The sequence below is a fragment of the Argentina anserina genome, chromosome 7, assembly GCF_933775445.1.
Source record: "Argentina anserina chromosome 7, drPotAnse1.1, whole genome shotgun sequence".
NCBI lineage: Eukaryota > Viridiplantae > Streptophyta > Magnoliopsida > Rosales > Rosaceae > Argentina > Argentina anserina.
In genome coordinates, this window is record NC_065878.1 from 12,695,380 (window position 1) to 12,717,332 (window position 21,953).

At 39.4% G+C, this 21,953-nt stretch overlaps 4 protein-coding genes across 4 annotated transcripts in view; 1 reads left to right on the plus strand and 3 right to left on the minus strand.

Moving 5' to 3' along the window:
* LOC126802972 (peptidyl-prolyl cis-trans isomerase CYP18-1) overlaps positions 1-21,953 on the minus strand; it is a 101,397-nt gene that overhangs the window by 34,699 nt on the left and 44,745 nt on the right. The window lies entirely within an intron of this gene.
* On the plus strand, positions 480-1,487 carry LOC126803600 (uncharacterized). The gene has a single exon (XM_050531382.1). The coding sequence runs from the start codon at positions 480-482 to the stop codon at positions 1,485-1,487; it is 1,008 nt and encodes a 335-aa protein (XP_050387339.1).
* On the minus strand, positions 3,982-6,932 carry LOC126802962 (PWWP domain-containing protein 3-like). The gene is made up of 2 exons (XM_050530684.1): positions 6,847-6,932; positions 3,982-6,699 (listed from the first exon to the last, which is right to left on the minus strand). The coding sequence occupies exon 2, from the start codon at positions 6,694-6,696 to the stop codon at positions 4,174-4,176; it is 2,523 nt and encodes an 840-aa protein (XP_050386641.1). The 5' UTR covers positions 6,697-6,699; positions 6,847-6,932; the 3' UTR covers positions 3,982-4,173.
* Positions 7,126-17,855, minus strand: LOC126802969 (uncharacterized). The gene is made up of 14 exons (XM_050530694.1): positions 17,714-17,855; positions 17,321-17,627; positions 16,595-16,686; positions 16,467-16,486; positions 16,020-16,260; positions 15,825-15,920; positions 15,618-15,733; positions 15,430-15,510; positions 9,140-9,263; positions 8,690-8,739; positions 8,487-8,577; positions 8,129-8,164; positions 7,805-7,902; positions 7,126-7,525 (listed from the first exon to the last, which is right to left on the minus strand). Exons 2-14 carry the CDS (start codon positions 17,623-17,625, stop codon positions 7,409-7,411), a joined length of 1,467 nt encoding a protein of 488 aa, XP_050386651.1. The 5' UTR covers positions 17,626-17,627; positions 17,714-17,855; the 3' UTR covers positions 7,126-7,408.

The window sequence follows — 21,953 nt, forward strand, 5'->3', positions numbered from 1 at the left end:
TGAGGGCTAAACTCCTCAAAAGAAGCAACAAAGCCAAAATGAAACCAAAACAGAAGTATTAAGATTAATCCAGAGTAGGTTGGAATGGAAATCAAGAAGCAAGACTGGCTTCCAATTATGGATGGGTGAAGGTCTTTTGTTGGCCTTTGATTTTTCCGGTTGAGACTTTGAGAGACCCACTTTGTGAGAGAGAGACCCGAAACTTAAGTAGTTGAATAAAAATCGATTTTGACAACTTTTACCTGAAAATTAGCTATCGAGTCCCACTTGGAAGTAGGAAATTAAGTGGGCGATCCGTAGCAAAGAGGAACTCCTTTTCACTTCCGGACTTGAGTTTGCCTTCAATCCTAATTCTACTTACAACAGAAGTCTTAGCCTAGCTATATAACCACAGCCACTCGCCATGCTGTTCTCATTGGTGATCTTGCACATCTCTGCAGAACTGTATTCTGACATCGATCTTTGAATCTTCATTTGCAATGGGTTTGTTGCATGCTTTGTTTAATAAAATTGCGTATCAACCTCCGGAGAATCCAAGCTACACTCTGGAAGAAGAGAACGAGAAGCTAAAGCTGAAGTTGGCCTTGTTCAGAGATAACCCCCCTTGGTACCACCAAGAATGTCCAGATAATGTGGAAGTCGACAAGATCAGGACGAAGAGAGGCAATGATATTGTGACGGTGTATGTTAACAACCCCTCGGCCTCCTTGACTCTTCTATACTCACACAGTAATGCACAAGATTTGGGTCTTCTAATAAGGATCAAATGCTTGGAGAAGCTCAGTGATGACCTCGGAGTCAATATAATGACGTATGATTACTCCGGTTACGGCCAGTCAACTGGGAAGCCAAGTGAGAAGAACAGCTATGCCGACATAGAAGCTGCGTATGGATGCCTTGTGGAGAAGTACGGTGCAAAGGAGGAAGATGTAATCTTATATGGATGCTCCATCGGTGCTGGACCGACGACAGACCTAGCAACCCGGTTGCCGAAACTGAGGGGTGTGGTTCTTGAAGGTGCATTCACATCTATCTTTCGGTTAGTAAACTTGCATAAAATTTGTGGTCTAGGGTTGAAGAAAGGATCGCATTCGTTTGACATATATAACAATCTTGAGAAAATACCTTTAGTTTGTTGCCCCGTGCTGGTGATTCATGGCACGAATGATGAACTAGTGGACTTGTCGCATGGCCAGCAGCTTTGGAGTCAGTCGAAGTGCAAGTATGAACCATTATGGATAGAAGAAGGGAGCCACTTGAACAACTATTCCCGATACAAGGAGCATTTGAAGAAGTTTGTATCGGACATGGAAATAAGAAATAACCAGAGCATTGATCATGAAGAGAAGTCGAGGGCCAAGTCTGAAGATATTTTATGTAAATCAGCTGGGGAGGAGCAAGCAAGGAATGGCAATGCAAAGAGCTTCAGATCAGTTAGATTATTGAATTGTTTTAAGACAAAACTAGAGCAGACTTCTCATAAATAAGACAAAAGGTAGGATTATTTACATGTTTGATTCTTACTGTAAATTTAATAATAGAGGGTAAAATCACGTACGCAGAATTAAATCGACCATGAAAATTTCTGCAAAGAGCGTCTCTTGTTATTTGACTGTTGTACTGACCAGCCAAAATCGGCAATATTAAATCGACCATGAAAAAATAAGTTAAATCAGTCGGCTAAACATAGTCCGATGAAAGTACTCTAAATATTTATGGCAAATGCATAAGCAAGTGCAGACCCAGAAACTAAATATTTATGAAAAACAAGATTGATATCTTTCTGATTTTAATCATATTGAATACATAACGGCAAGCATTCCACAGTGTCAGGGGCTCGGAAATATTTTAAATCAAGCACTTTCCAGAACAAGGTCAAAGGAACAATCTTTCTCAAACTGCCTCCTGAACACAAGAGGAACTATAAATGACAACAATAAGAGGTTCTGTACACACATTAGCAAAACAAGCTTAGTCTGCATCAATAAAACTTGCACATCTAAATCAAATTTGACCCAAAAACAAAATCATTGATCCGTTTTCCCTTTTCCCAGAGAACTAAATTCAGCATTATAATTCGTTTCAACTAAACAATTAAACTTTACACATATAAGTGAAAATTTGATTATTCTTATACAATTCCGGATAAGGAAATTATAACAGTAAACGGAAAAAATTCAGCACATCAAGAGCAAACTGTTCGATCTTGGTAGTTAAACCATAACCCAGATTTTAGAGCTCAATAAAATCTACAGCACAGTTGAGTTGGGCAACCCTTGCATGCCTCATGATCAAGCAACTAGTTTTCCAGCTTAATGTCCCTATCTATGTTGCACGGACACGGCACTTGGAGGCGTGTCGCCGTGTCCGACACGTCCGGACACGGTGATACGACACGATACGCCTTTTTTCAGTATCGGACACGCCACATGGCGTATCTGAAAATTTTGACTTTCCGATACGTTGACCGACGCGCCACAACTTCACAATGACCTAAAATGTCGCCGTGAAAGACGAATTCGACGGTGGTGTGCAACGGTGTTAAACCCAGAAAAGAGATGATTGAATTAGTTTCCAATTCAGAGGAAATTAAGGTGGAAGTGAATTGGGAAGGAAGGAAGAATGTTGAGCTTACCAGAAGAGGACCGATTTACCTATTAAGGAGTCTTGGTTACGCTGAAAGGATGACGGCGGCAGAGTAACAATGGTGAAGATGCAGAAAAGGAAAAACCCAAATTAGATCCTGATTAAAGAAATCAAATGGGTGATCGAGTTAGGTATGAAGATACAAAGCCAAGCTTACCCACAGAAGCTCATCGGAATCTAGAACTGCAGATCGGATTCCATGGAAACTCAATACTGCTACAGTTCCTGACGGAACTGTAATTTGGGCTGAGATGATGACTGATGGATATGGCTCAATAGAGAAAGAGGAGAGGAACACCGTGGTGATAATGCATGTATGATTTTTGGCTGGACGGCAGCGGAGAGAACGAAGAGAGATGGTGGCCGTGGTGAGTTCGATGGAGAAGGTGAGAGAGTTGGTGTGGCTGTGTTGTCGAACTGAGAGAGAGATGTGGCATATGGAACTTTAAGGAAAGGAGTTTGGGCTGAGGGAGTATGGGCTCGGTTTAGGGCCTAGAGGTAATAGACTGGAGATTTTCTAAGTCCTAGAGTTACTAGCCCAAATCTGATATTGGAGTTTGATCCAACGGCTCCGATTGATCGATGTTAGATCAACGATCATAGTTAATTTGCGTAAAAAAAATTTAAGTAAATCATTTTTAAAACGAGGACTAGGTTTGTGTATAATCGAACTAGAAATTGAAAGAGAGGACTAGGTTTACCAATTTGGGGTATTGTTAATTTATTTTATGTATTAAAAATATATATAATTAATTTTTATTTTGCCGTGTCGGAGCCGTGTCGAAATAGGAGTTTTTGAGATTTGCCGTGTCGCGCCGTGTCGTGTCGCCGTGTCCGTGTCCGTGTCCATGCAACATAGGTCCCTATGAATCACATTTTTCTCATGACTATGGCAAAGCCTGCGTCAAGCACGATATATAGTTATATACCAGCACCAAAAACAAAAGAAAAAAATCTCATCAATTTCCTCAACACAGAAAATGCAATGAAGAAAGAGGGTTTAGGGGTTTAGAGAGGAACTTAAAGTAGTGCTCGTTCCTCAGTGAGGTCAGTGCTTTCCCTCAAAAGCAGCCTCATCGCCAGGAGCATACTCAAAGATCAAGAAGATGCGCTTGTCATCGTGGAACCAACCATAGAGACGAAGAATATTTAAGGTGCCTCAGACTGGTCTGATACTTCATCTGTCTCCTCAGAGGGTGGTGGATGTTGTACTTTTAAGACTTTGATAATGAAAAAACCATTCAACATGAGAAAACAGATTCATTGTTAACTTATAAATTGATAGGTAAAGGCACCAGTAAATAGACAAGAACAAGGCATGATTGGCATCCAGTAGTACCCCTCCATAAAGTAGAACCAGTTTCTACAAAATAGATAATATATCATTTGATTGGAACGGAATTTGAAATGGGTACTCCATCCAGAAACATCCGGAAAGGAAGTTGTGACATCATCTCTAAACCTACATATGGATCATTAGCTATACGACATTAACCGGGAATGTGTCTATTTCTAACAGTATCCAATCTAAGCCGAGGATTCATCCATTGTGCTCACCACCTGAAGAAGCTTCTTTATTTCATTCTGCAATTTAGATGTGGACACTTCCTGAACCGAGTCTTTTCCCAGCATTGAGCTGATCATCTCAAGTTTATGCCTGATGACACCAACCTGTGATGGCTGACCAGAAGGTCTTTGTGAAGCTACTGAAGCCTTACTTGCAGTCTTGCGACCCTTCTTCTTAGCTGGAGGAGACTCAGGTAATGCGCTCAGCTCACGAGTCTTGTTGGAAGCACTTGAGGGATTTTGGAGCCGGAAATTGACATTAGAAGCTCCAAAGGGACTGTGGAGTAGAGAATAATTGAAGGCTTCTTCTGCATCAGAGCTCATTACGAACGCCACACGAGCACAGAAATTGGTGTAGAACATCTCCGTTTCAGTTTCATCTAGTTCCCCGAATTTACTGTATATTTCAAGAAGATCATCCTTGGTAGGCAGTGAGGATCCGGGGCCAAATGTTACAAATAGGGATGCAGGAGAAGCCTTCTCTTGTGCCTCCTTAATCTTCCAATCCCGAGCTTCAGCACGCTTTCGTCTTCCTCTGATCAGCTCTGAAATTGGTGGCTCAGGAGCTTGCTTTTTCTCAGGCTTATCTTTTTTATTGTTGATGTTCCTCTTTCCACGTCCATTGACAGGCAGATTCTCTGCCTTGGCATTGTCTTCTCCCAACGACTTAATTACAGAATTTAGCTTCCTTCTCTTTGAACTTCGTGCCACAGCAGCCTGCTTTCTAATAACCTTATCAGACTTCATAACGTGTTCCTTCCCAGTGTCCCTCTTCCCAGATTCACCTTCTGTCTGCTTTTTTGTACACTTATTAGACTTCAAAACTAGTTTCTTCTTCTCAATGTCCCTCTTCCCAGATTCACCTTCTGTCTCAGCAGCTCGCTTTTTTGTACGCTCATCAGACTTCATAACTTGTTTCTTCTCAATGTCTCTCTTCCCGGACCCCCTTTCATGCAAGTTCGCATCAGCTTGATTGTCTTTGACCAATAAACCCGAGACTTTGCCTTTTTCCTTACTTGATTCGGAAGCCAACATAGCCTCACCATGAATATAACTACTTTTCTGCTTCTTCCGTCTGGATGATACCCCATGTTTCTCCGAGGTTACACCTTCTTTGTTTTTAAAGTCAACATCATTGGCTTCTGCAAGAAGATCAGTAATGCTCTTCTCCTTCCTATTATGGGGCTGCCTATTTTCTATACTTGGCGGTGACTTATGCAACAAACTACGTTCAGCATTTTCCGTATTGGAGCCAACGGGAGAAGACAGATTGTCATCAGATGGCCACTGCACTGGGACTTCCACCATCTTCTGCTCATCTTCAAGACCAGGAATTAGCTGGGGTTCAATGTAAACAGGTAACTCATAGCCCCCTTTCGAATAGTAGAAGGCAGACAGCAAGCTCTTCAATACATTGAGCTCAAGAACACTAGTCAAGGATGCAACTTGTGCAACACGTTTCAATTCAGCAAGAAGGCCAATCGGCTGAGATAGATGACCAAAAAACTTCCCAACTCGGCCTTCAGGAATGTCAACTCCTTCCTTAACTCCAGCATTTTGTGCCAAGGGTCGGTTACTGCCACTTGGAAACTCTTCACCCATGCAACCACAACTCATCTTGAACCTCACAAGCCTACCAATCTCATCCACAGCCTGCTGCACAGCAATAACAAAAACCTTGGAGCTACTCAGCTTGGAGTTCTCCACAAAATTCTCCTCAAAGGGCTTCAATTGCGACGGATGGCACCACGCAAAAGTGCCATCCCCAAAGTATGCTACAAGAAGTTTATCCTTGGCTTTCAATTTGGCTGCATGCTCAGATGCATCTGCAGGATCACAAATCTGGCCCGGCCACCACGGGTGGTTCTTAATCTTACCCCACACAAAATCCCCAACACAAAACTCATATCCTCCATCTCCCGCCTCTTCTCCTACCTCGTCTTCACCATTTTCACTCTTGCCTGCACCCGAAGCCCCAACCACCTCATTTCCCCCAATTTCATCCAAACACTTGCCATTCTCCTCAACACCGTCGTTCACTCCAGAATCGGCAGACACATTCCCATTCTCCTTAGCCGCGTCGTTCACACCAGAACAAGAACTATTCCCATTCTCCTCCTCAACCCCGGAATCAGCGGCCTTGTTTTCGCCGCAGGAGTTCCCATTCTCCTCCGCCGTCTCGGAACCAACACTCACCAGCTTCCTCTCATCATCATCATCCCCAACACTCTCACTCCCTCTGAACCTCGACATACACGTGTCGAGCTCCCCGAAGCTCATCCCCACCGGGACTTTAGCCTCCACAGTGTGAACCAGCTCAACAAACGACCTAACCAGCTCCCCACCGGACATCCCCGGCCCGACCCGGGTCCCACCGGAGTCATCAACCGCTGTCGTCTTCTCATCCCCAACCTCAAACCTAACCGCTCCAGAACCCGACCCGGAGCCCTCAGCTAGGGCGGTAGATCTCCCCAACGTTCCCATGACCTAAAAATCAATCAAGCTCAAAACCCTAAAACCTAGACAAGAAAAAAAAAACCAGTAATTCTAAGGTTTAGCTAAGCACCAGTAAGAAGCAATTATGGAAATTCCAGGACATAGAGAGAAGAGGAAGATTAGAGAGGGTTTACATACCTGAAGAGAGAAGGTTTTAAAGGGTTGAAGGGAGAGAGAGAGAGAGAGACTGAGGAATTTGAAAAGTTTCAGAGTGAAAAATTGGAAATTTGAATTTGGGGGTATTACAGAAAATGAGATGAACTATTGAACTCTGTGTGCGCTTTTTAATATCGCCGCGAGAAATTGGAGGGCGGTCGTGGCTTTTATCATTTTCGATTTGTTTTGTCGTTACAATAGCAATTCAGGAACAAGAAAAAGATCGTAACTTGATATTACGCTTATATTTCAGATCATGTTTTTTTTTTTAAACCCATATACAGCTTGTACAATAATCATTATCCATCATTTAGTGTTATAATTACACCTCAATTCTCAGTCAAAAGACCACAAAGAATGCCCCAGGCAGTCCAGTTTGAGGCGTGATATTTACACAACTAAGATAGGCTTTCCATTTGTTCCTTTCCTTCCTTCCTTCCTCACTCTGCCTCCTGAGTTATAGAGCATGATGTTTCTACTTGTGGCAAAATAAACACAGGACTGATGTGATAATATAGGGTATAGGAAAATGGCAGATAGGCATTCAGTTAGACCCAAATTCCTCGTTCCATTGTTCAAGCTCTTCCCACTTGCTTTTGCTCAAACTTGGCCTGATTACAGTCATTGCCTTCTGAAAATCTTCAAGTCTTAGTGGTCTTACCTGGTAAACATGTATAAGCACGATTAAATAAATGAGATCAAAATAGTTTTTTTTTTTTTGGTAAAGCACTTCACAGTGAAGGCCAACATCAAAAGCAAACCTTATCCTAATAACCAGATAAATGTTAGATTAGCCTCAGATTGACATCAATGAGAAATATTGCAGCTTTCTGGAGAGTCTTTGGTAGTTTACAGGCCATGAAAACAAAAATTATCTAATGAGCCATTTCCTCGGAGCAGGGAAATAAAAGAAGTGCTTGTATATAATTAGGTATAATACCTGATTTGCCTTGATGGTGAGGATATTTTCACCAAGTTCCCTAATTGGCATCATTGCAGCTTCTTCACACAATGCTTGTAGATCACTTCCTGAATAACCTGTATACAGAAGTAACAAATTTTAAGCTTAATTGAATCAAAAGAGAGTCCTGTATAATTTTTCCAGAATGTTATTGAAGGCTCAATTGAGTCAATTTCACCACAATGACAGAAGCTGTAAATTACCAACCACCATGTGAGTGGAACAATATTGGTAGTACCAAAAGTTTCAATTTGGGTTAGAAGTGCCATCAGAAAAGAAGATAACAGGGAAAAACTTTCTTACCTTCAGTGTCTCTAGCAAGTCGTTCAAGATCTCCACCTAACATATGCAATAAGAAGTACATTATGACTGGTAAGAACACTAACTACACCAATCTTTCAGTCATTCTTTGGTTGCATGGAATAAGATCAATAAAAAAGAAAGTTCCTTATTATTGTCCACATACTGTTCTACATGAGGAAATTTTTATCTTACAATTATATAAGATGCATACTCTCTATTGTAACAAACAATCCCAAGTTACAACGTTGACTAATTACCATATTAAGCTACGAATTACGATATGATTCAAGCGTAACTGGAAGAATTGGTTCATTGATCTAGTATTAGTTACAACTTACAAGATGATAGCAAATCTTACTTGGTAAAGAAAATGCTTGGCCTTTGAGTTTGTGACTTAGGAGAAGCCTCCTAGCAGTTACATCTGGTAAAGGTATGTATACTCTCTTCACCTGTCAGGGTTTCACTTTACAGTGAGTTGAATAGAAAAAAGCAATCAAAAGTGAACATGATGGACATAGCATAGTTTCACCAAAGTGAAAAATAGAGGAAAATAAAAAATACCAATCTCCTCAGAACTGCGTCATCTAGTTCTTGAGGCTTATTAGTAGCACCTGCAAGAACATAAAAACAGTATTAGAGATAATTTAATTGTCCATTCAGGTTTAGGTACGAACGCAATGGATTATAAAAAAACAGAACTGGGAAAGTAAAACAGCCCTCAAAACATCTAAGAAAATAGGCCAGAACTTCTTCCATGGCTCACTTTATCCATTGCCTAATAAGGAAGATGAACAGAGTTTATCTTTGGGGTTTTTTGAAACAATTTTAAGTGAATTTATTTTCCTTGATCAAAGTCCCTAGCAGACTCCAATGAATAAAAATAGGAAGGGCATTGTCTAATAAGTTGGCATTACTGAAGCTAGCCTGCCAACACTGATCTTAATGTCCTGACATGGCATCACTATTTATTAAAATGCACAGGCTCTGGTTGAAGTAAGATATAAAGCTTACCAATCACAATTACTAGATCATTAGGATTAGATGTCACTCCATCAAACTGAATTAGAAATTCTGACTTCAACCTTCTGCTTGCATCATTTTCATTTGCCTGCCTTGTTGACATGATACTATCAATCTGTCAACAAACAAACAACAGAACCATTAGACAGCTGATCTTATGCTAAAGAGCAGAAACATGCATGCAATAACCTTCCATTTTTCTTTAAGCACATGCATAATCAATATCGCATTTCTCCAGAGCTGGCAGCCAAATTTAACGGTTGTAAAACTTTGGTGTTACCAAACGCATTAAAAATGATCCAAAACTTCTAGGAGATAGAACTTTCGTAGGAAATAGAAGTGTCGCTACTTCTCTTGGAAGTGGACTTCTTAATACAAGAGGATAATTAATTAATAGACGGGAGAAAGAAGAAGATTGAAGCTGATTAAGAAACTGATTCTAATTGCTTTTCTCTAATTCATTACAATCTGTTTGTTTATATAGAAAACAGATTTCCTAAAATAGAAACTAAAAATAACAAATGAATTATAAACCATAAAAGATAAATGGTTTACATTCTTCAATGAATGTAAACCTTTAACTTTTATCGGTTTAAAACTGAATGTTTTAAAACCGTAAAAGTTTTAATAGTTATAATTAATTAGATAATATAATAAATTTAATATTATATTATCTTTTTTAATTAATTAAATAATATAGTATAATATATTAATTATATTATACTATCATGCGTAAGATCCTCCTGGATCATGGCTCCCCCATTTAGAAACCTTGAGCTCCTGTTCAAGGTATGTTGAGATGAGGAAACTCTGGGACGACCTTGTTCCGTAGGTACCACTTGGATTTGCTGGGAAGTTGACCTTTTCTTCCAATGCGAAAAGTCTCATACTTGCCATTCCGAGTTTCTTGAACTTTGTGCTCTAAGATACAGTCTTCTTCTAATGGATCTTCTCGCTCCATCTTCAAGTCATCAACTGAAGGAAGACGGGTATCCTCGTCGGGATCATCATCCAATAGAGATGGTTCAAAGAGCTTTAAATTTTCGGCGTTAATGACCGAATACATATGCATATATGGTGGTAGATCGAGCTGAAAAGCATTGTCACCTATTTGTTTAATGATCTTGAACGGTCCATATCGAATAGGCTTGAGTTTCTTTCCTTCACCTTGTAACCGTTCTTTACCTAGGTGTAGCCATACTAGGTCACCTTCTTGAAAAGTACACGGAACACGATGCTTGTCATGCCGAGTTTTATAGCGTTGCTGAGAGCGTTTCAATTGGGCTTCCACTTCTGAATGAATTTTTGAAACTCGTTCGAGGAATTTTTGTGCTCGAACATGTTGCTCTTTTCCATTCAATGGCTTGTCACCTATAGTGAACGCCATATCAAAAGGACTTTGAGGTAAGTAACCTAAACATACCTCAAATGGAGACTTCATCGTGGAGCCATGAATTGCTCGATTAAAAGCAAACTGCAAATAAGGGAGACTTTCATCCCAAGTTTTTGGGTGTTTGGAGTTATAACCCCGTAGTAAATGGACCATAGTTCGGTTAACGACTTCAGTTTGTCCATCAGTTTGTGGGTGAAAAGCAGTACTTCGTTTCAAATTGGTATCCATCATTCCCCATAAAGACCTCCAAAAATGGCTTAAGAATCGACTATCTCTGTCTGATATAATCGATGTTGGGAGACCAAAATGTTTCCAAACATGCTCGAAAAATAGCTTGGCTGCTCCTTCGCCAGTTACAGTCTTCTTGCATGGAATGAGTATCACCATCTTACTAAAACGATCCACGATTACAAACAAATAATCTTTCCCCGACTTGGTCTTAGGCAATCCTCCAAGAAAGTCCATTGAGATGCTCTCCCAAGGTCGGCTAGGTACCGGTAGTGGAAGATACAACCCTAACTTCCTGTTAGAAGGCTTTGATGTGTTACATAAAACACAACCTCTTATGTATCTTGAAACATCAATGTGCATCCTTGGCCAATAGACATATCGACGAAGATTCAATAAAGTCTTCTCTACTCCAAAATGTCCTGCTACTTTGGAAGTATGAGCTTCTCGAATCCACTGCAGCCTGTCACCATCTTCTGGTATGCACAATTGGTTTCCTTTGTACATTAGCCCATCTTTCAGTTGAAACTCACTAGTCTTTCCTTGTTGCAGCTTAGCATGAGCTGGACTAAAATCAGCGTCAGTGTCATACCCTTTGGCAAATTCAGAAGGAACAATAGGTTGGATCTGCATTGCAACCAATAATGCGGAACTTATTGGTGCAGGGGGTCGAGATAACATATCTGCCAACTTATTAGTCGTCCCTTTTTTGTACTTGATTACAATATTGAATTGTTGTAGGTAAGACATCCACTTCATATGTCGAGCTTGCTGTAACTTCGACTGTGTAGTTAGATACTTAAGAGGCTTATGATCTGAGTGAACCACGACTTCTTTTCCTAACAAGTAAGCTCTCCAATGTTTTACTGCTTGATGCAACGCATAAAGCTCCTTGTCATAAGTCGGATAATTCAAAACCGGTCCACTAAACATCTCAGAATGGTATGCCACTGGTCTACCTTCCTGAAGTAATACGGCTCCCATTGCATAATTCGATGCATCTGCTTCAACTTCAAATGCTTTCTGCAGATTTGGCAATGCCAATACTGGGGCCTCTGTGATCTTCCGTTTCAACAACTGGAAAGATTCATCTTGTTTCTTTGACCATTCAAATTTTTTATTGGCCTTTGTAAGAGAGTGTAATGGTGCTGCAATTAGAGAGAAATGTCTAATGAACTTTCTCAAATATTGGCATGCACCTATGAAGCTTCGAACTTCGGTAACTGAACGGGGTGTAGGCCATTGAGTGATAACTTTGACTTTGTCTGGATCCACTTTGAGCGTTCCTGCACCAACAATGAACCCTAGATAGACAAGCTCTTGCTTCCCAAATTCACATTTCTTCCCGTTCAACCGTAGTTGACTCGCTTGCAGAACCTTCATAACTTCATCAATATGACGAAGATGGTCTTCCCATGTGACGCTGTAGATTAGTATGTCATCTAGATAAACAATGACAAAGTTATCGATGAAAGGACGAAGTACTTCATTCATTAACCGCATGAAGGTTGCTGGAGCATTACATAGTCCGAATGGCATCACCAACCATTCAAACAATCCTTGCTTTGTCTTAAAAGCAGTTTTCCAAGTGTCTTCTTCATGGATGCGTACTTGGTGATAACCTGATTTGAGATCTAATTTGGTGAAATAATGAGCACCATGCAATTGATCTAGAAGATCATCAATCCTCGGTAGTGGATACCGATTCTTAATGGTAATCTTATTGAGTGCTCTATAGTCCACACACATGCGCCAACCTCCATCTTTCTTGGGTACAAGGAGCACTGGTGAACCACAAGGTGAGCAACTAGGCTTGATAACTCCTTGTTCAAGAAGTTCTTGTACTTGCTTCTTGATTTCTTCACTCTCCGTCAGAGAAGTACGATATAAACTCAAGTTTGGCAGAGGTGAATCTCCTACCAACTGGATATCATGATCTATAGCTCTCCGCGGTGGTAATCCCTGTACATCTTGAAAAAGTATCTTGAAATCCTTTTGTAATTTTCCAATATCAGAATATTGTGAAGGTGTTAGGCTTACTGCTGACAAAGTAACAACATTAATATGTTGTTCTTGTGGTCGAATCATCAATAAAACAAACCGCCCACAAGAGTTAACTAATCTTTTGGCTTGGTTAACTGTCAATAAAGTGTTTGTAGATTGTGGCTTACAAGCGTTGATGTGGAACTCTTTTCCATCCTTCACCATACGATACTTGCGAAGCCTTCTATAGTGAATTGCATCACGGTCCCAAAGATACGGACTACCCAATATAACTTGGCATACGTCCAGCGGAACCACCTCGCATGTCACTTCATCGATATACCGATTAGTGATTACAAATTTGAAGGTACATTGTTTTGTAATTTGCATGTCAATGTCCTTCTGAATCCACCCTAGTGGGTAAGACTTAGGATGAGGCATTGTTTCTAAGCCTACCTTCCTTACTAGAGCTTCTGAAATCAGATTCTTTTGACTTCCCGGATCGACAATTGCTTGTACAACACTTTGTTTCACTTGAATGTTTAAATGAAACAACTCTTCACGGTTGTAGGCATCTGCAACTTCTGTTGGTGAAGTCATTAAGGCAAGTGTTGTGTCAGGTTGCTTCAACTCTGGAAGCTCTTCTGCCTGTTGCACAGTCAATGTGGCCTTCCTGTCATTCCTTCCCTGGTTATTCCTCTGGTTCTTGGGTTTTAACTCAGGATGAAGTATCCAACACCTGTCTGTGACATGTTTACTGGTACGACAGTGTTCACAGTAGTTCTTCTGTTTTGGTCCATCATTGATCTGCTTGCCTTTATTCTTCCAATCAGATTTGTTTGCAGTTGTTTGTTTGTCGTCCTTCCTGTCAAGCCTTTTGGATTTGGCCTCAATGGCAATGGCCTTGCTTGTAGCTTCTTCAATTGATTCTACGGAAAACAATTTTAGTTCTTTCCGTATGTAATCGGCAAGACCTCCGATGTATTTCATGAAGACTTCATAATCGTCAAGATCTATATCCAACACCAAAGCTTGGTTGTGGAACTCAGAGGTATAATCTTGTACCGATTGACCAAATTTCTGATTGAAGTGCTGCCATCTGTACCATCTTTCTTCTTCATATCCAACAGGATAAAATTGTTTTCTCAATAACTTCTTGAACCTACTCCATGTCAATTCTGCAACGTTGTACCGTTTTCGGTATGACTTCCACCATGTAACAGCATGGCTTGAGAGTTTCAAGCTTGCAAATTGGATCTTTTCGACATTAGAATATTTATGTATGGTAAAATATGTTTCTAATGTGTCTATCCAATTATCCAGTTTGTCTGCATCCATAACACCGTTAAATGTAGGAATTTCTACCTTAAAATCAATTTTTAAGGCACTTACAGGATTCTTCTGATTTCCTGTATCCCCGGCGATATTTTCACCTGTGTCTTCCTCTTCTTCACTGTCATCTTCAACCTTTATTTTGGAAGGCGATGCATGTGGAAGTTTAGAGGCTTTCAAATTTTCCACAAGCTCAGAAATTGATGCAGATAACAATTCCACCTGTCGTTCAAGATTGGTGATACGTTCACCCTCACCATCTAATTTTGGAACTTCCCCTGTCATTGTTCCTCTCTTTATCCTTGGCTTTCGATGAACGAGCAAAGGACCTACAAGTTCTTCTTTAGAAGTTCTACGTCGGCTGCGAGTTAGGACCATAAACCACCTTTACCCCGTTTTGATCTGGGGCTCTGATACCACGTGATCCAAAACTTCTAGGAGATAGAACTTTCGTAGGAAATAGAAGTGTCGCTACTTCTCTTGGAAGTGGACTTCTTAATACAAGAGGATAATTAATTAATAGACGGGAGAAAGAAGAAGATTGAAGCTGATTAAGAAACTGATTCTAATTGCTTTTCTCTAATTCATTACAATCTGTTTGTTTATATAGAAAACAGATTTCCTAAAATAGAAACTAAAAATAACAAATGAATTATAAACCATAAAAGATAAATGGTTTACATTCTTCAATGAATGTAAACCTTTAACTTTTATCGGTTTAAAACTGAATGTTTTAAAACCGTAAAAGTTTTAATGGTTATAATTAATTAGATAATATAATAAATTTAATATTATATTATCTTTTTTAATTAATTAAATAATATAGTATAATATATTAATTATATTATACTATCATGCGTAAGATCCTCCTGGATCAAAAAACACCAAAAAAAAAAACCATAAATCCTAAATCCAAGTATGAGCAGGGTTCAAATATGAAAAAGACGATGATGATGAAGGTTGAAATAGTACAGATAATCACAGAAGCATTTGTTATTGCCGGCTTATGCAGGTTGAGTGTATACTGATAGAAGTGACATGTGTACTAATTCCAAAGAGACTAGACTATGACTATGACTATGTTATCTTCACACAAATACTTCAGTTACAAACATTTAAAGAAGCTATGCATCAGCCAGACTACTGTTAGTATCCATATACTATTAATAATATGAAATAATTAATCCAACAAATACTCAAACATGTAACTTCTCCTAAACAACTATAAAGTTCAGAAGTACATGCAAGCACTAGCATACTAAATAGCAGAACCAATAGGATGAGACAGGGAAGCTGTGACTGTTGAAAATGAATCCAAAACTAGGTTTGTACAAACATTGCACACCTCATCCATGAAAATTACAGATGGCTGTCTGGATGCAGCAACCATGAAAAGTGTCCGCACAAGCTTTTCAGCCTCTCCCACCTATTTCAAAACAAGTAAAACTTATTAGAAATGCTAGATGAGGCGTAGCCAAAAGAAGAGGAGAAGAAGATACAACAAAATTACGCAACACTAGGTCAGAGACACACCCATTTTGATGTCAGTGAAGATGCAGATACATTGAAAAAGGTAGCCTCTGATTCTGAAGCAACTGCCTTAGCAAGCATGGTTTTTCCATTACCAGGTGGACCAAACAGAAGCAGACCTGAAAAAGAAAGCAACTTTATTCATAAGACAAGTTCTTAGGCGCTTTCTCTATTATTAATATGGATGTGATTATCTTACAAAAACATCACCTCGAGCTGGCCTTCGAAGGCCAGTGAACAAATCTCTTCTCTTAGTTGGTAAAATAACCATCTCCATCAAAGTTTTCTTCACCTTCTCAAGACCAGCTGCAGAGAAACTGAAATGAGCAATTTGGTAATCTGAACAAACACACAACAAAGAAATATAATATACACAAGAAAACAGGTATGTTATAATCTTCTCACCAACATCTTCCCATTTTACTGAAGGACTTCTATCCACTATGGCACTATTTATCATTTCGACCAATTTTTCATCATAACCTGATCCAGAATCTTGCACAGGTTTTGATCTTACAATATTATTGGTCTGACTCCGTGTTGCTGGCATGCTTGTACTGGGATGAAGAATCTTGGGTATCACATGATTTCGTGAATTTGATGTAGTCGGTGTAGCTGCAGCAGTTCGTGCAGGAGCTACGGTTCCCTGGAAACATTAAATTTCAAATCATTAGAAATGCATGCAATACAGTAAATCTTGAATCTTATTGAACACTCAGTTTTTTAAATGTACTTGTGAGTAGACATTAAATGCTGTAAATAATACTATTATTCATCTGTCTAACCATATTAATAGTTTGAAAGAACAGAAATAGGGATATAAATAAGATTCTTCAGCTAGAACAAGCATACCTTGCTTATGCACATACCACCTGAATTGAGGACAGAAACATAAAAAAGAAGAAATATAAGTCAAAAGTACTACATTGTAACCAGAAGTTTGATTACACCAGTTAAGTTGAACGAGAAGAAAATATGACCTGGACGTCGGCTTAAAACTTGTAACCTATCTGAAACTTGACCCTGCCATTTTGATATCTTTTGACGATACAATTTCACCTTCTCTCGCTCACTGCCACAAAAGAACACAATTTTACTAAGACCACAAAAGAAGAGCATCACATCATCAATAATCACAATTGACTGGAAGTAAAGACAGTTTAGGTTGCTCCACTCTTTATTTATGTCACTTTAGGTGGTAAAGTAGAAACAAATTCTTCCTAGGGGAAAATGTGCAAACTTATAAAAGTAATGATTTAGCTGCTTAAGCTGAGAACGAGGTTCCATACAGCAACAATTACAGCAAACGGATTACTTTCCACCTCTTTCATAATCCTACTGGTTTCCCACCCCCATCAATTTAATCAGATCATCAATGCAACCACCCACAAGGCCAACAATCTCAAAAAGGATCACAAAAACCTATTCCTAATGCCTCGGGGAGTAAACGAAAAACCAACCACTACCACCAGATTTCCAAACAGCAGCATAAAACGTTATTCAAAGCTCACTAACAGCAGTATTAACCCCAAATTTCGCCTTTTCGACATAAGATGCATTTTTTCAGAAATACATAAATGATCAACCTTTATAATTCTACCTACTCCAAAATCTCATTACTACCCCGAATTTACATCAAAATCAACATATCAACTTCAACATTATGCAATTGAATCCAGAAAGAACTGAGGGTAAAATCGACAGACCTGTTGCTGATAAAAGAAGGCACTGGAGTCGAGCTGGCCTCGACTAGAATCCTCTGGGCACTACTGTAGTGTGCAACGGCGTCTTCAACCAAGCCCCATTCCTCAGCCCTAACAGCCTTGGCGATCTCCTCCTTCGCCAAATCGAAGTAGCCCTTGAGCTTGTACGCCACGCGCTCGTTCGTCACCGAACCGCCGTCCATGGCGGAAGAATCGGGAGCGGCGCTAGGGTTTGGGTATGAGGCGGCGGGGGAGGATTCGGAGAAGACGGAGCCGAAAGAGTCGACGAGGCCTTTGAGGAAATTCATATCTGAGGAAGATTTGCGATCGTTAATATATGCGAAGAGGATGAGAGAGAAAGAGAGAGGAGAGAGAGAAAGTTGGGGGTTGTCTTACCATTTGCGGCGGAGACTTGCCGAGAAAGTCATTGAGTTTTTTTTCAGCTTTGTTCAGACGCCGGTGAAGAGAAGAGAAGAAACTGGAGGCTATGTATAACTGAAAAAGCAATTGAAAAGCGTGACATGGTATTTTGTGTATGGTACAATCTTTTTTCGATTAACCTATTTCTCGTAAATCCAAATTAAAGCTTCGAAAGTTCGAATTGTTCATGATTGGGAAGTTGAAGTAAAATGAATGATCATGCACTCAAATCTTATTGAATCTCACATAGTTTAAGAAAATAACTATTTAAGCTACCATTAATTGAATATAAATAGAGTTTAGGGTTTATGCAATCAACAAAATAGAGCCCTAGTCGTTATGGTACCATGGACAACGAGAGAGAACCCTAATTGACAATGGTGCACTGTGTAAGTGTTAATACTCTCGAATACCTTAGCAAGTATATATATATAGTCAAAAATGTCTTAATCTCGATCAGAGGAGGAGACCCTAATTGACGAGCTTTAGACTATAAAAACTAACAGTGTCAAGTCTTCTAGAACCAAACCAAATCAGAACAGGCATGGAATATCGATTACAGGAAGAATCACTTCTACTGAAGTGCAATGGTTCTATATAAAATATAGCAAACTAACAATGAGTCGTATTATGAGAAGCATTAAGGGTTCAGCACATGCTAAACAAGTGTTTAAACTATACATTTGAAATTTAGAATACATGATCTGGAATTCTGTATTATGGTTCTTGGGGGTGGCCATGAAATTTTTGGTTTAGTTGTATTAGTAACTCAGTAAGTCACTAAATTCATATGGCATCTGAATGACAGAGAGAACAAAACTGTCACGACCCTAAAATTTCGAGCATAAAAACTCAAATTTCGAAGTCATGAAAAACACTAAAACAATCTCAATGAATCAAAACCGTTTTAAATGCCACAGCGGATCATTTCTGAGTTCAAATACAACTCAGTCAACTGATTATTACAAACCAAATTTATAATTCGACATTATAACAAATGGAAATGTGCAATCCTCACAAAACAAAACCACACAAAATCCTCACCACAAGATGAAAATAAATAACTTCAAGTCCTCTGAGCGGTCCGTCGATCTCCGCTAATCCACACCTGCGGAGTTATCCCTTACACCATAGAATAGGTGCACCGGGATTGTAAACACGAACCCGGTAAGCTTTGCAACTCGTATGAGTAAAACAACAATACAACTCGCATATCAATATATACGAAAATCCACAAATCAACAAATATAAATGCACTCATGACTCATTAGATTGCCCATCTGGTTGTCTAATAACGTGAAAATATATGTACTCATGAGAATTGGGCAACTCCTTTGTTTACCCAGATGCATTTATAATACGGGTAGTCATGAGCACTGGTACCCCTCTGTTCCCCTCATGTAGTACGCCGTCGATATTGGACAACCATCTGTCATCCAACATCAAAAATATATGGATACTCATAAGCCGATAACCCATATGTTACCTCATACGAAGTATCCCGACAGACAGACTAGAGCTCTAACTGAATCGTAACTTTCGCCCGACCAAAGGCTAGGTTCCGACATGCCAAACACGTCTGAAGACATAAACACGTCCGAAGATAAAAACTCGTCCGAAGACATAAAACACGTCCGAAGACATAAACTTGTCCGAAGACATAAAACAAGTCCGAAGACATAAGCTCGTCCGAAGACATAAAACACGTTTTAACAATACTCAATGTTAAAACCACGTATAATAATTATCATGTCATATTGTACAAATCAAATCACATGCTCGATATATAAATCTCATCACTAAATGAACATAATCACGACGAAATCATGTCAGTATATAATATAGCAAACTATATATATGTACCTATTTACCATTTATACAAATATATATTCCACTATATCATATACATGTCATATTTCATTCTTTAAAATTCTGCATAAATCCCGAATTACCGCAAGGGTAGATTCGTAAATGTGAGATTTTACTCACCTTATAATCCGAGTGTAATTCCGCGATTCCGAAAGTAATTCCTTTACTTGAATTATCGATCACTTTGAAAAGATAAGAAAAGAATTTAGAATCGTTACATAAACCTTAAATGCCGAAACAGTAATAATATATTACTGTTCAGCAATTTATGGTTTTACGAAATTATTGTTCACGAATTTACTATTCATGTATTTCTGTACAAATACACATCGATTACGTATTCCTGTACGCGTACATACTGTTTACGTATTTCTGTACGTATGCATACTATTCAAATGTAAATACTGTCTCAGTAAATAATAATGACTGATTTACCTTTATGAATTTACTTTTACATTTACTGAAAGTAATTTACATTTACATTTATCGAATGTAAATAAAAATTACATTTACTGTACGTAAATTACTTTTTACATTCACCGTATGTAAAAATAAATTTACAATTTACTTTTCTCGGAAACACTATTCATGCGCCGCCACGTACGGCGAGTGGGGTACACGCGACACTCACTGTGGCAGCGCGTGGGGCTCACGCGCCGATCCTAGCACCGGCGCGTAATACGCCACCGCCGCCCCTAATCTCCTCCTTTCTTCCCTCTCTTCCTCCCCACGGTCTCACGCCGCCTCCTACCCCCTCCATGCACTCACACGCGCCGCTTAAGGCGGCGGTAACCTCCCCTCCTCCTCCACCTCTGATCTCCTCCAATTCAAATCAAAACAATCACAAATTTACAACAAAGCATCACAACCATCAATTGGATCGAAACCTCACCTATTCTCGGCCTTGGAAGCACTGGAGCTCGTCGGAGAGCTCAGACCAGTCGCGTGAGGTTCGGTGAGGCGCGGTGAGGCTTCACGGCGGTGAGCTGGATCGCGTCGGGCTCGGAGGAGAGTTGTGTCGAGCTTGCGAGGCCGTTGGTGCCGGCGGTGAGGAACACGTCACTCGGAGGAGGGAGATCGGCGATCGATTTTTCGGAGAGGGAGAGAGACTCGGGTTAGAGAGAGAGAGAGAGAAAGAGGGAAAATGGGAGAGGGAGGCGCGGGGTGAGGGTTTCCAGAAATGGAAACCCTAACTCCAATAATTTTCTATTTATACCCGTTTCTAAAATCGGAAACTACTTCCACCGTTAATAACTTTTGCATACGACATCCGATTAGAATGCGTGACGTGTTCATGAACTCGTATCGACGAGCTTTACAACTTTCGTAAAGGAAGTTTTGACAAACGAGCAACGGAGAAAAAGTCGATTCTCACGTCGCGGTAACGTTACGTTTTTCTAAATAAACGTTCCGATAACGTTTCCATTTTCAATTTATCCGTCCTCGCAAGGCGACACAAACACGTTTAATGACTCTCACATATTTTATAAATTTAAAAGCAATCCAAAATTGTTCTGAAAAATCAGGTTATTACAAAAACAATGGTACGGGAGTGAATCTCTCAGGTGAGACGGTGAGTCATGAGTGTCTTTTATTTCCTTTCGATATATCTCAGCCACTGATTTAATTCAATTTGAATTGCATTTAGAAGGAGATTTTCCAATGAGCTTTGAAGACTCTCTAAGTAATTATTAATTAGACTTATTTTTGTCATATTTTTTCATCTCAATTGTTTAGATTTTAGATATATAATAATATATTAGACATACAAATTTTCAGTCAATTTAATGATAACAAGTATCAAAATAGATTAATTGAAAAGAACGAACCAAAACTATTAAACATGAACCGTTCCAGTCCATAATCACTAAATCACATTTAAGAATGTATTTACGATTATCAATTTTGATGAAATTTTGCATGGATGATCTACTCATATATATCTAAAAACTAAACGACCGAGATGTGAATATGAGATTGAAAAGTGTGTGAATTAAAGAGGTTCTCAACAAGTCATCAACAAGATGGTCCTTATTAGAAATTGTCTCTGCACTTAGAATCGCAATGTGAAATTGAAAGCATAGATTCAACATAGATCCAAATACAGAAACCAGCACTCTATTGAGACCTGGATATAAAAGAGAAACGATAGAGATGAGCAATGTATGGCAACAATCGGTAGTTCAAGCACAGATTAGTGGAAGGTTAAACCATTAAGTTACCCTCTACAAGCTTGATGATATTGTTCAGACTTCAGACACAAACCAAAAAAACATCAAACATGCTGATATAGTTATTAATATGATCAATAGCGACGTATCTTGACATCAACAACAGCATTTGTGGA